The sequence below is a fragment of the Callorhinus ursinus genome, unplaced genomic scaffold, assembly GCF_003265705.2.
Source record: "Callorhinus ursinus isolate GAN/ISIS: 27379988/994484 unplaced genomic scaffold, GSC_fseal_2.0 scaffold8, whole genome shotgun sequence".
Lineage (NCBI taxonomy): Eukaryota > Metazoa > Chordata > Mammalia > Carnivora > Otariidae > Callorhinus > Callorhinus ursinus.
The window spans coordinates 1,548,580-1,563,272 of record NW_027397070.1 but is presented as its reverse complement, the minus strand read 5'-3'; the positions used below and the strand labels follow the sequence as shown (position 1 = coordinate 1,563,272).

General features: G+C 43.1%; 1 protein-coding gene across 1 annotated transcript; it reads right to left on the bottom strand.

The window, feature by feature from the left end:
* Positions 1–319: 319 nt before the first annotated feature.
* OXA1L (OXA1L mitochondrial inner membrane insertase) lies at positions 320–13,837 on the bottom strand. The gene is made up of 10 exons (XM_025870358.2): positions 13,725–13,837; positions 13,123–13,284; positions 12,194–12,407; positions 2,065–2,208; positions 1,750–1,835; positions 1,412–1,576; positions 1,174–1,278; positions 899–1,061; positions 730–810; positions 320–651 (listed from the first exon to the last, which is right to left on the bottom strand). Exons 1-10 carry the CDS (start codon positions 13,785–13,787, stop codon positions 530–532), a joined length of 1,305 nt encoding a protein of 434 aa, XP_025726143.2. The 5' UTR covers positions 13,788–13,837; the 3' UTR covers positions 320–529.
* Between the last annotated feature and the right edge of the window lie 856 nt (positions 13,838–14,693).

The following is a 14,693-nucleotide window of genomic DNA, read 5'->3' as shown; positions in this document are numbered from 1 at the left end:
CTTCGAGTGGCTTCATTTTAGATAGGTCTTGTGCTTGAAAGTATCTGAGTATTTCTTCCCTCTCAAGTCAGGTGCTGGTGGCTGATGCAACCACTCTCTATACTGGAGAACACACCTAAGCTGCTTAGCAAAATGATTATTTTATAGCATCCTGAGATAAACCCATGTATGGGGTGGGAGTGTAAGCTTGTAATGCCAGGTTACAATGCTGAGGCACTTCCTAAGAGCACAGGCAGGAGCAATCCCCAGCTGATCTAGTCTTCAGTTTTCTGAAGCACACCATCCGTTTCCCTGTTTAATAAAGTATCCGGAAGCAGCATGTAGTTCAGAGGTTTACTGATTCTGTGGCTGGCAAGATCACTTGGCTCTTTTACACTTAGATGTGAGAGTCTGTAATGGAAACCACTTTTAAAAGGAAGATCTCGACACCCCATGGTTTCTAGGTCTGGGGCAAAGACTCCGTGTCAAATCTGTTCTGATGCCGAGTCTTTGAAGAGCGAGCTCCTACCAGTCTGAGCAGGAACGGAATTCAGCCCAGCGTGTCACGCCAGGGCTGCTTTGGCTTGGCACTGCTGCCATTAGGGGTGCTGGGAGGCTGATTCTTTCCAGGCTGTAGCAATGGGTTGTGGGTAAAGGTCTGTCGTAAGGGACCTAGGGCAAGAGAAAACAAATCTCAACGAAGGAAAGGAAGAAATAAATCCCAGAATTTAGACCGCAAGGGTTATTTACCCCTGGCAGCTAGTTCTAAGTGATTCTGCATGCGTCGTTCGCGCTCTTTGAGCTGATGTGCCAGTTCGGCATTCTTCCATCCTGTGTAAAGAGGAGGAAGACGGTGGGTCCTAGGCCCATTTTTAGACTACTTCCCCCCAGTCCCGTTTCACTGAGGACAGACCCTTACCTCTTTTGAAGCTTTTTACAAAACCTTCCCGTGGAAGTAATTTATTGGAGTCATGCACAACACGCTGGGGGATTTTAAGTATAGTCCGTACGGCTGGAATCCGGAGGCAAGTCACCTGGACCAGGGAAAACGTATTGGAGGAGAGCCAGTACATGAACACCGCCTGAAGGAGAAGAGAGAGACAGTACTGAGGAGCTGTCCTCTGCTGTCAGCTTGATGGCAGATAGCTAGGCTAGATGGAAAGGCCTGGAGCCAGTTCCTAAGCCATTACCTACCGTGGGGAAATGGATAGTTATGGGCAACACTGCTAGGGGCATCACTCTGATCACATTTCTCATCCACTGAAGATCAGAACTTTGCACACCAGTCTCCGCACCTAGCTGCCAAAAAAAAAAAAAAAAAAAGTACTTGCACATCATTTCTAGAGAATCTGGCTCAGATTTCAACCCATCAATTCTACTTTATCTCTACTCCCCACTTTGCAGGCCTGGCACTTAGCCAACCTGGGCTTACCTCAAGGACACCCCACATTGTAGCAGTGACCACCATTGGTAATATGTAGGTGGGGTCAGATAGTGTGAGATCCTGGAACCACAGGAGGCCACCTGTCTGCAGGCTGGGCACAGGAAGGTTGGCCATTTCTCTCAAGGCAATGAAGAAGGAGATGAAAATCGGGGCCTATTACACAGGATAAACAGTGTCAGGGCCTTTTAGCAAAGGGGACATTTTCATTACTCCATCAATGAAAACCTTACCACCACCCCTGCTCTTTGGGAGTCTAGGGCGTGGGAAACACAGGAGTTTATCTGACTGGTGTAGGATAAAATAAGAAGGAAAAGGTTTTTGCTTACCTGAGTCAGAGGTAGAATAAGAGGTCTAAAGAGTTTAACATCATGCTTTTTCTGGTAAAATGTCATTTCCGAGGAGGCCTTGTAAACTGTGAATGAGGGGAAGTTAATGGTTGGGCTAATAATTACATCGATGGAGGTGACCATCCTTACCACCTGGCCCATAAGATTTCTACCTGACCCTGGCCAGTCACTGGAAACATTAGGCCCAAGAAGCAGGTAGATCTTTAGAACTCGCCCACCTCTAGCAACCCTCAGCAGAATGTCAGGAAAGTGCAAACATGGTCCTCTCCTATGTGCATTCTGCAGTTGACTCACACTCAGCATTGTCTCCTGCCAACTTGGCCTCTCTGATTCGAGTGGAAAACTTCTGGATCTCTGGCAAGTGGTTGTGGATCTTGGCTGCTTCTCGCTGGCCCTTCACGATGAGAGGAAACACCAGGCAGCGGGCAAGGACAGTACCTGGAAAACACAAACTAGGACTGGAGTGAAATCAAAGCAGTGCTGCAGTTGGAAGGCTGAAGGGTTTTAGGGCCTCACTGAAAGGGCCTTTTTTTATTCTAGTCTTTTCAACACTGTGATGCCTGCTGAAGGAACCCAAAACAAAGAGCAGGAGTGACTTGGTTCCTTCAAGGCTCATTTCTCTGCTTTGACCTCACAAAAGTCTAACATTAACTTCTGTAAGCAAATGGCCAGGGATACCGTTTATTTCCTCGAACAAAAGGTGAGAGAAGATACTTTTCTAGATCAGTGGCATCTGAACTTTTCTATTATCAACGGAATCTCCCTACCCTCCACTCTTTAAGTGTAGCCCCAATATACGTAAGAGAGAAAACCGAGCTGCTCTGAGAGAGTAGTCTGGCTACAGAACTGTTCGAGCTCTGGCCTTTGCTTTTCTCAGAGGCACCGTACACAACTCTGGGAACTTCAGGAATGAAGTTTGAAAGCCACTATCCTAGAAATCCCTAGGGTAGGAAGTAATCTGGTGGCTTACTGCTTTAGCTCCTCCCCATTTCTTTTTTTTTTTTTTTTTTTAAGATTTTATTTATTTATTTGAGAGAGAGAGAATGAGAGATAGCATGAGAGGGAAGAGGGTCAGAGGGAGAAGCAGACTCCCTGCTGAGCAGGGAGCCCGATGTGGGACTCGATCCCGGGACTCCAGGATCATGACCTGAGCCGAAGGCAGTCGCTTAACCAACTGAGCCACCCAGGCGCCCTAGCTCCTCCCCATTTCTTATACTTCCTATTTCCTGATCATTCCAAAAATATTTATTTAGTTTATCAGTAGACAAGCAAGAGGGTCTGGGCTGAGAAGAGGGTGGTGGTGCAGGGGGGGAATATGGGCTTAGGCTTTATCAGCATTATGATGGCTGACATGGGGTGGGAAGAGAGGGAAGCTAAGGATGAAACCGAGAATAGTAGCCTTGAGGGAGCAGACTGAGAACTGGGCAATGGCAATGGAAAGATGTGGTCAGAAAGACAAGAAGAAAATCGGGAAAGATGATCACAAAAGCCAAGGGAGAGATTTCAAGGTCTAAAATGTCTAATACAGGACCATAGGCCCAAGGGGATCAAAATGGAGGAGAAGGAAAGATCCTGGGCTTACATCCGCTCAAGGATATACCAAAATCTACAACTACATATAGAACTATCACTGTGTAAAGAACTTTAGCAAAACAGATCTTACACACCTAAGGATATAAAGAAAAAGTCATTTTGAGTTGGGTAGGAGGCAGAGACAAGGTCTAGTCAGGACCCACGAGTAGGAGGGATATCATAACCATAAAGACTCTCCCTGTGAAACAAGGGGTCCAAGCCCCATACTGGGTTCCCAGCCCTACACTAGGAAGACCAGCCCCTACAACCTCTGGTTTTGAAAACCAGCAAGGCTTATGCCTGGGAGGTGCAGCACAATCTCACTTGCTGAACTTCCAGCACAGAGGCAGCAGTTTGAAAAATGCCTGGGCTACAGGCGAAGGAGATGCACGGACTGATTTTAGGGCATGTGCTGGCAGGGCAGGGATCTGTCCGAACAGTCTCTGGGGATGGATGAGCTGGCAGGCACCATTTCTGACATTCTCCATCTACTGTGCTAGCATCAGCTTGCCCAGCCCAACCAACCCACAGGCCAAGAGCCCTTCTTAAGAGGCTCCCTGCCCCTGCCACACCCAGCAGGTGGCCTCTGCCTGCACCAGAGCCACCACCACCAAGCAGCCCTTGCCCTGTGTATACGAGAGCACCTGCAGCAGCTGGACCTCACAGTCTGCCACACAGGAGGCCTGCCCTCCCCACCAGTGGAATGGAGCTGTCACAGCTGGGCTTTGTAGCCAGCTGTGCCGAGGCCAACCCCCCACTTACTCACCCAACAACAGTAGTGGCTGGACCTCTCAGACAGGATGGGGGGCAGTCCTGCTTACCAGCATACCTGAAGAAGTTGTGGCTGAATCTTGCAGACAGCTGTGTCAGGGGACAGCCCTGCAAACCACTGAGTCTATACCAACAGTGACCCAGCCACAAGAGGGTGCACGCAGCCCACAAAAAGAACCCCTAGGGCACCTGGCTCAGGTGACTAGGAAGTCTGCACTACTGGACCTCACAGGACACCTGCAAAAAGCTACTCCCCTTCAAGACCAGGAGACAGAACTGATCTAACTAATACAAAGAAACACAGGGTTAGGCAAAACGAAGAAACAGAAGAGTATGTTCTAAAGAAAGAATAATTACTCAGAAAAAGAACTAAACAAAAGAGATGAGCAATCTACCAGGTAAAAAGGTCAAAGTAATGGCCATAAACATACTCACCAAACTCAAAAGAATGAACACAATGAGAACTTCAACAGAAACGATTTAAAAACAAAACAAAAACAACCAATCAGAGCTGAAAAATACAGTAACTGAAATAAAAAGTCCACTGGAGAGATTCAACAGCAGATTACGTGATGCAGAAGAATGAATCAGCGATCTGGAAGACAAGGTAGTGGAAATCACCCAACTGGAACAGCAAAAAGGAAAATACTAAGGACAGTTTAAGGAACCTTTGGGACAACATCAAGTGTAACTAACATTGGCATTATAGGGATCCCAGGAGAAGAGAAAGGGACAGAAAACCTGTCAGCCGAGAAATTCCCTAACCTGGCAAAGGAAACAGACTTTCAAGTCCAGAAAGCACAGAGAATCCCAAAAAATTGAGCCTAAAGAAACTCACACTAAGACTAGTTAATCAAAATGCCAACAGTTAAAGAATCTTAAAAGCAGCAAGAAAAAAAAAAAACAACTCATGACATACAAGGAACCCCCATAAGACAATCAGCTGATTTTTCAGCAAAAACTTTAAAGGCCAGAAGAGAGTGGCACAATATATTCAAAATGCTGAAAGGAAAAAACTTAAAACCAAGAATACTCTACCTGGCAAGGTTATCACTCAGACCAAAGGAGAGATAAGGAGTTTCCCAGACATGCAAAAGCTAAAGAGTTCATCAACACCAGACCAGCCTTATAAGAAATGTTAAAGGGACTTCTCAAAACAGAAAAGGCCATAATTAGGAATAAGAAAATTATTTAAAAAAAAAAAATCTCACTGGTAAACATATAATAAAGGTAGTAGATAATTACCTGCACAGCTAGTATGAAGGTTACAATAGTAAAATCATCTAGACCTACAATAATTAGTCAAGGGATACACAAAATATTAAATTCTAAGATATGATGTCAAAACCAATGTGGGAATTTTTTTGTATAACCTACCCATTCAAATTATTATACAATTATTTCACAGGCTTTCTAAATAAAAATTTTAAACCTCGGGGGGCAAAAAAACCAAAATGTGGGAAGGGGGGGGACTAGCATTTTTATATTCCACTTGAACTTAAAATAGATTTATATACATACAGTGTTAAATATTAACTTCATGGTAACTATAAACCAAATACCTATAATAGACATACAAAAATAAAGAGAAAGGAATATAAACATAACGCTAAGGAAAGTTCCCAAATTACGAGAACAAGAGAAGACAGGGACAGAGAAGAACTACAAAAACAACCAGAAATCAATACAATGGTAAGAAGTAGGGGTACCTGGCTGGCTCAAGTCAGGGGAGCATGTTTCTTGATCTGAGGGTCCTGAGTTCAAGCCCCATACTGGGTATAGAGGTTACTTAAGAAAATGGTAAGAAGAATACATCTATCAGTAATTAAGTGTAAATGAACGACATGTTCTAATCGAGATACAGGGTGGCTGATTAAAAAAAAAAAAAAAAAAAAAAAAGACCCATCTATACGCTGCCTATAAGAGACTCACATGTGAGACATAAAGAGACAGACTGAAAGTGATGGAAAAAGATACTGCAAAGGGGCACCGGGGTGGCTCAGTTGGTTAAGCGTCTGCTTTTGGCTCAGGTCATGATCCCAGACTCCTGGAATCGAGTCCTGCATCGGGCTCCCGGCTCAGCAGGGACCCTGCTTCTTCTCTGCCTCTCTCGCTCTGTCTCTCATGAATAAATAAATAGAATCTTAAACAAACAAAAAAAAAAGATATTGCATGGAAATGAAAAGAAAGTGGGGGTGGCAATACTTGTATCAGACAAAACAGTAACAAGAGACAAAAAAGGGCATTATAAAATGAATAAAAGTATCAATCCAGAAAGAGAATATAACACCTGTAAATATCTATGCACCCAACACAGGGGCAGCTAAATACATAATGGAAATGTTAACAGACAAAAAGAAATCGACAGTCATACAATAAAGGTAGGAGACTTTAACACCCCATTAACATCAATGGATAGATTGTCCAGACAGAAAAATCAGTAAGGAAATTGTTGCTTTAAACAACACGTAAGACCAAATGGACTGGGGTGCCTGGGTGGCTCAGTCAGTTAAGCATCTGCCTTTGGCTCAGGTCATGATCCCAGGGTCCTGGGATTGAGCCCCATGTCGAGCCTGCTTCTCCCTCTGCCCCTCCCCCTGCTTGTGTTCTCGCTCTCAAATAAATAAAATCTTAAAAAACAAACAAAAAAAACACCCACAAAAACACAAGACCAGATGGACTTAATAGATATATACAAAGCATTCCATCCCCAAAAGGCAGAATACATGGGTGCCCAGCTGGCTCAGTCAGAAGAGCAGGAGACTCCTGATCTTGGGGTAGTGAGTTTGAGCCTCACACTGGGTATAGAGATTACTAAAAATAAATAAATTTAAAAAAAAAAATCCCAAATGGCAGAACACACATTCTTTTCTAGTGCACATGCAACATTCTCTAGGTAATATCACATGTTAGGCCCCAAACCAAGTCTTAACAATTTGAAGACTGAAATCATATCAAGCATCTTTTCCAACCACAATGGGATGAAATTAAAACTCAATTACAAGAGGGAAAAATGGAAAAACCAAATATGTGGAGGCTAAACAACATGCTACTAAACATCCAATGGGTCAAGGAAGAAATCAAAGAAAAAAAAAACTTAAGATAAATGAAGATGGAAATAGTTCAAAACCTATGGGATGCTACAAAAGCAGTTCAAAGAGGGCAGCTTATGGGAGTATAGGCCTACCTCAGGAAACACGAAAAATCTCAATCTAACCTTACAGCTAAATGAACTAGAAAAAGAACAAAGCCCAAAGTTAGAAGAAGGAGGGAAATAATGAATATTAGAGCAGAAATAAATGAAATAGACTAAAAAAGCGATGGAGAGGATCAAGAAAACTAGAGATGGTTTTTTAAAAAAGATAAAAACAATTGCTAAGGCTTTAGCCAGACTCATCAAGAAGAGGGCCCAAATAAAATCAGAACTGAAAGAATTAACAACCAACACCACAGAAACACAAAGGATTGCAAGCCACTACTATAAACAATTATATGCCAACAAATGGGACCTAGAAGAAATGTGTAAGTTCCTAAAACATACAATCTTCCAAAACTGAACCTGGAAGAAATAGAAAATCTGAACAGACCAATTACTAGTAATGAAATTGAATGGGCAAACTCCCATCAAACAAAACTCCCAAGACCAGATAGCTTCACAGGGGAATTCTACCAAACATTATAGAGGAGTTAATACCGATCCTCTCAAACTATTCCAGAAGACAGAAGAGGAAGAAAAGCTTCCACACTTATTCTACAAGGCTAGCATTACCCAGATAGCAAAACCAGACAAAGACACTAAAAAAAGAGAAAACTATACAGGCCAAAATCTGTGATGAACGTAACAGATGCAAAAAACCTCAACAAAATATTACCAAACCATATTCAACAATACATTTAAAGGATGATTCACCCTGAACAAGTGAGATTTATTCCAGGAATGCAAGGATGGTTTAATATTCACGAAATCAGTGTCATTTACATTAACAAAATGAAAGAAAAATTGTACGATCATCTCAAAAGATGCAGAAAAAGCACTTGACAAAATTCCACATCCATTCAAGATAAAATCAACAAATTGGGCTTAGATAGAATATACCTCACCATAAGAAAGGTCATATATGAAAAACCCACAGTTAAGGGGTGCCTGGGTAGCTCAGTCTGTTAAGCATGGGCTTTACGCTCAGGTCGTGATCCTAGGGTCCTAGGATCAAGCCCGGTGTCAGGCTCCCTGCTCAGCTGCTTGTGCGTGCATGCTGTCAAATAAGTAGAATCTTAAAAAAAAAAAAAAAAAAAAAAAAAAAAGAAAAAGAAGAAAGGAAAAACCCACAGTTAACATCATACCCAATTAAACCTGAGAACATTTGTTTTAAGATCAGTAAGAAGCCAAGTATGTCCACTCTTGCCACTTTCATTCACACAGCCCTGGGACGTCCTAACCACAGCAAAGAAAAAGTAATAAAAGGCATCCAAGTTGGTAAAGAAGTAAAACTGCCACTATTTGCAAATGACATGATAATGTACATAGAAAGCCCTAAGGACTTCACTAAAAAAATTACAAGTAATAAATGGAGTAAAGCTGCATGATACAAAATTAATATACAGATATCTCTTGTGTTTCTACACACTAATTATGAAGTAGAAGACAAGAAACAACTCCATTTACAATTGCACCAAAAAGAATAAGATCTAGGGGTAAACCAAACTAAGCAGGTGAAAGACTTGTATTCTGAAAACTGTAAAAACACATAAAAGAAATTGAAGACAACACAAATAAAAGACACACCACGCTAATAGACTGGAAGAATACTGTTATAATGTCCACTCTACCCAAAGCAATCTACACATTCAATGCAATCTCTATCAAAATACCAATGCTACTTTTCATAGAACTGGAACAAATAATCCTAAAATGCGTATGGACCCACACAAGACTTTGCACAGCCAAAACAATCTTAAGAACAACAAAACTGAAGGTATCACAATCCCAGATGTCAAGATATATTACAAAGCTATAAAATAGTAATGTACTGGCACAAAAATAGACACATAAGCCAATGGAACAGAGTCCAGAAATAAACCCACACTTATATAGTCAATTAATCTTTTTTTTTTTTAAGATTTTATTTATTCATTTGAGACACAGAGATACAGAGAGAGAGAAGAGCATGAGCAGGGAGAGAGGCAGAGGGAGAAGCAGGCTCCCCGCTGAGGCAGGAGCCCGATGTGGGGCTTGATCCTAGGACCCTGGGATCATGACCTGAGCCAAAGGCAGACGCTTAACCATCTGAGCCACCCAGGTGCCCCTACAGTCAATTAATCTTTGACAAAGATGGCAATAATATACAATGGAGAAGAGAGTCTCTTTAACAAATGGTGTTCTTAAAAAAAAAAAAAAAGGACAGCCACCTGCAAAAGAATGAAACTACATCACCCTCTTACACCATATACAAAAATAAACCAAACTGGATTAAAGACTTCAATGTGAGACCTGAAACCATAAAACTCCTAGAAGAAAATATAGGTAATAAACTTTTGGACATCAGCCTTAGCAATGTATTCCTGGATATGTCTCCCCAGGCAAGAGAAAACAAAAGCAAAATAAACTATTGAAACTGTACCAAAACAAAAAGCTTTTGCACAGTGGAGGAAACCATCAACAACAAAAAAGGCAACATACTGAATGGGAGAAGATATTTGCAAATGGTATAATCAATAAGGGGTCAAAAAAATGGTACAATTAAAAAAATAGGTAGAGGACCTGAACAAACATTTCTCCAAACACATATGGATGGCCAACAGACACATGAAAAGGTGCTAAGTATCACTAACCATCAGGGAAATCCAAGTCAAAAGCAAAATGAGTTACTGCCTCAACACCTGTCAGAATGGCTAGAATCAAAAGACAAGAAATAACAAGTGTTGATAAGGATGTGGAGAAAAGAGAACCCTGGTGCACCACTGGTGAGAATGCAAAATAGTACAGTCCTGTGTCCAGCTCCATACTTAGTGGGGAGTCTGGAAAGAGTTTCTTCCTCTGCCCCTCCCCCGACTAATGCACGCACTTGCTCTTTCTCTAAAAAAAATCTTAAGAAAACACCAAAACCCCTAAACAAAAATATATATGCACCCCTAAGTTCACTGCAGCATTTACAATAGTGATGATATGGAGGCAACCTAAATGTCTGTTGACAGATCAATGGATAAAGAAGGTGTAGTGTATAAACACACAACAGAATATTATGCAGCCATAAAAAAGAATGAGCTCTTACCATCAGTGACATGGATGGACCTATAGGGTATTAGGCTATGTGAAATAAGACAGAGGAAGACAAACATATTTCACTTATATGTGGAATCTAGAAAACAAAACAGACTCACAGATACAGAGAACAATCTGGTTGCCAGAAGGGAGGAGACTGGAGAAGATGGGCAAAATCGGAGGTAATTGAAAGGTATAAGCTTCCAGGGGTGCTAGGCTGGCTCAGTCTGTGGAACATGCGGCTCTTATCTAGGGGTTGTGCGTTCGAGCCCCACACACCCAATGTGTGGGTCAGGATTATGACCCTGGGATCAAGAGCTGCATACTTCATCAGCTGAACACCAGCCAGGTGCCCCAGGGATTGCTTAAATAAACTTAAAACAACAACAACGAAAAAAAGTACAAACTTCCAGTTACAACTAAAGATGACCCAGCGATGCAATGTACAGCACAGGGAATATAGTTAATATATTGTAACAACTTTATATGGTGACATGGTGATCACTTAATATACATATATGTTCAACATATATATATGTTGAATCACTATCACTAACATAATATTGTATATAAACTACACTTCAATAAAATAAACTGGAGGGGCACCTGGGTGGGTCAGTCATTAAGCATATGCCTTCAGCTCAGGTCATGATCCCAGGGTCCTGGGATCGAGCCCCGCATCGGGCTCCCTGCTCCACGGAAAGCCTGCTTCTCCCTCTCCCACTCCCCCTGCTTGTGTTCCCTCTCTTGCTGCGTCTTTCTGTCAAATAAATAAATAAAACATTAAAAAAAATTGGAAAAAAGTGTCTAACACAGAAAGTATGAAAAGAATAATGGGTTTAATAATGATGTCACTGACAAAATGAGGTGGTATTAGTAAGTCAGATTGCTAAAAAGGTCAGACTGCTGAGTGTCAAAGAGTGGAAAGAAAGAAGTCCACTGCATGCAGAACAGTCTTTTAAATGACAGCTATGAAAGGAGAAAGAACTAAGGATGAAAAGAAGGGACTTTTCCTCAAGAAATCCACGGTATACTTGAACATGTCTGTATTTTCAGAACAGGGCAGTAAAAAGAGAGAAGCTGAAGACCTAGGGAAAAGGATGATCACTGGAGCAAGGGTAGGAAGAACAGAATTTAAAGTATAGTTTTAGCCTACAAGAGGACCAATGTGGGCACCTTCCAATTTGGCGGGGGGGGGGGGGGGATTTAAGCACCTGGCCTGACCTTCTATTCTCCTAAACCAGGGCAACTTCATCACTGTTAACAAGGTCTCCTTACTCTAACCCCATGCTCACATTAAATATCTACACTTGTTGAATCCCAGGTGATCCAGTGGTTTTATAATGCCCTTTAATAAAGATAAATAGAGTGTATCTAAGGATCAAGAGCCTCTATCCCTCATCTGAATCATCTGCTTTTGTGACCCCTAAACTTCTGCAACTACAGTTGACCCTTGAACAAAAGGGGTTTGAACTGCATGGGCCCACTCATATGGGGTTTTTTTTTTTTTTTTAAAGTACTGTACATGTATTTTTTCTTCCTTACTTTATTGTAAGAATATAGAATACATGTAACATACAAAACATGTACTAATTGACTGTTCACCAGCAAGGTTTCTAAGAGTAGGCTATTAGTAGGTAAGTTTTTGAGGAGTCAAAAGTTATACGTGGAATTTCAATGTGGGGTGGGGTTAGTGCCCCTAACCCCCAGGTCGTTCAAGGGTCAGCTGTATTTCCTCCATCCACTTACAGAACTGCTGTCTTTAAAGTTCTACCCCCGAAGTTCCCATTTCTATGCTTGACCAGGATGTGTTTCCCTTACATGCAGCAATGGCCCCCCACCAAGGTAGGCCTAGGTTAACATGCATAAATTCCAGTAAGTTCTGAATCAGTCCCACTGGGGTGTATGACCCCAGCCCCAGTTCAGCGAAGCTCTGTCCTGCAGCAGCTTGGATTACATCTGCGGTCTCTCCGGAAGCCACCTCGGGTACTGCTGTGGGTGAGGGAGTTGCAGGAATGACAGGAGGGGCCTGAACCTGTGCAAAAGGAAGTCTTGTGTAATACTCAGTAGGGGGGACATATAGCAATCACCGGCCCAAGATAACTAGTATCAGGTTGTTCTACGGGCTTTCTACTTTTTGTTCTCCCAGATTAGTCTACAGTGTACGCAAAATTCAAGGCTTGAAAAGGACATTTTATTTTTTTCCTCTAGGCAGGAAGACAAGTTAGAGTAAGATTTCATGACTTCCCTTTCTATTAGTAAGTTATTTCTTCTATCAGTGTTTTCCAAACTTGTCATTTGAGTATCACTGGCACGATTTTGCAGATACTGAAACTGTCGTAATTTTTATTTAAAACAATTCAGTTTTTAAGACCAAAATATTTACTTGGTCTCACCATCAGAAATATTAATACCCACGAAGTCAGTGATATGCAAGTTATAACTTTTCTAATACACATGCACACCTGGAATCACATCTTATACACCATCAGCGGCTTGCCACCTTTATGGCAAACAATACCTTGTATATAACATACATTTCTCCTGCTGTACTCTCATTTTCCCACGGATTGGAAAACCTATCCCAAGTTGAGATGCTACTATTCTGGGGAGCTGCATGGAGTGTGGCCAAGAACTCTGTGCCACATTTCCCCTGTGCCACATTTCCCCTCCTTGTTGTTAAAAAAAAAAGAAAAGAAATCAACCAACAAACGCTACCCCTAATGTCCCAGGGACGAATCGCCTCTTACCTGGGATTCTGCGAACAAGATCACGGAGGTACTGAGACCCCGGGGACCAGGGCCCGCGAGGAGGACAGAGTGCGGGCGTTCGCAGCACCGGCCGGTTGGGAAGAGGAGCCCCGAGGTCATCGGTTTCCGCGGCCAATGAGAGGGCCCCGAGGCGCTGTGGAACTGAGAGAGTAAAAGAAGGATGGAGCCCTTTTATCAGGAACAGATGTCGCTCATCATGCTCCTTCGCCACGAAGCTGCCAGCCCGTTACCACAGATGAAGGCACTACTACTCCGCGCGCAGATGGCTGGCCCGATGGCATGCAATTGGTGCGACCAGGCTCTCGGTTACCGTAGACCCACCCCGGAGCACAGAGGTCGAGGCTGATGTTTCTGTGGCATGGGTAACGACGAGACCCACGAACAGACAACAATACGCGGCCGCTGAGCCCGCAAGGTCGGGGAAGTAACCGTTCCGTGTACTCATGCGAGCCGAGGTCAAGAGAGGCAGGTCCCGGTGAGCAGGTCAGCGTCTGCTCAGGCTGCTCCTGGCACGAGCTGTTTCTGGCTCGGGCCACCGGGATAGGGCCGCATCCTGGTGCTCAGCCCCGGGGGATCCTTACCTGACGCTGTGGCCGTAAGAGGCGCAGAAGCTCCCGGCGTCCGCACATTAGGCTCATCGCCATTTTGCCGGGAAGAGAACTTGCGCTCGCGCCTGCGCACTCAGAACTTCAGCCTCGCGGGAAGAGGCCCTTTTGGAAATGGGCATGAAGCCAGAGCTGTTGCCACGATCCGGTGGTAAAGGAGACTGGGGCTTAGCGGCCATATTTGAAGTGGGTAAGAAGACGCTAAGGGCCCTATTAACAAGATCGCGCAGGGTGTTCAAGAGATTGAAAGGAGATCGAAGAGCCACTTGAGGGGCCCTCACGCAGTGACTGCAAAAACCTGGGGATTTTTTTCCTCCGTTCTGTAAATCCGCGATTCTCCTCTCATTTGTTGATTTAAAAAACAAGTTCGGGACAGTCTTGGCTGTGCTTGGCGTGGCTCTTTCCTGTCCGGTGATACTCGATTCTTACTGCTAGATAATATTGTAATTACAGATTAACTGAAATGTGAGGGTAGTCCGGCGTCTGACAGAAATTGCGGGAAGGCAGCTTGTAGGAAATATTTTCCACCCAGATAAAAAGATAAGAGTTTTAAGAGGGGACCCCACCTTTCACCTTTCCTTTCCTTAAGTGGGGATCATCTTGTGACCACGAGGGGATAAATCTAAAACCAACGTGTTGAAGATGGTGGTACGGAAAGAGAAAAACCTTGACTACTTGCTGATGTCCTTCAGGTGCTGCACCAGACTTGGTACCACCTGTATCTAGACTTTCTTGTGTAAGATAATTAAAGGTCTTTATTTTCCAGACTCCAGGCCTCTGTTGCTTTGGTGTTTTGTTTCTTGAAGCTGAAAGCATTCCTAAAGATATATGAGGTGAAATTCTCTCCTAAAGAAAAAAAGATTTCTGTTCCGAAAGGTGGGAATTGGTTATATTTGAACTCCTACAAAGTCTCTCAAATTAGAGTGCTCCCCCCACCCCCCGCCC

Bases quoted from the DNA above. Each gene is read 5' to 3' on its own strand.
- OXA1L (XM_025870358.2), bottom strand. From the start codon at position 13,787: ATGGCGATGAGCCTAATGTGCGGACGCCGGGAGCTTCTGCGCCTCTTA. The intron at 12,408-13,122 runs GTAAGAGGCGAT...CCTTTTGCACAG, and splicing joins TCTTGTTCGCAGAATCCCAG to GTTCAGGCCCCTCCTGTCAT. The intron at 1,062-1,173 runs GTAGGTAATGGC...CTTCTCCTTCAG, and splicing joins TAACTATCCATTTCCCCACG to GCGGTGTTCATGTACTGGCT.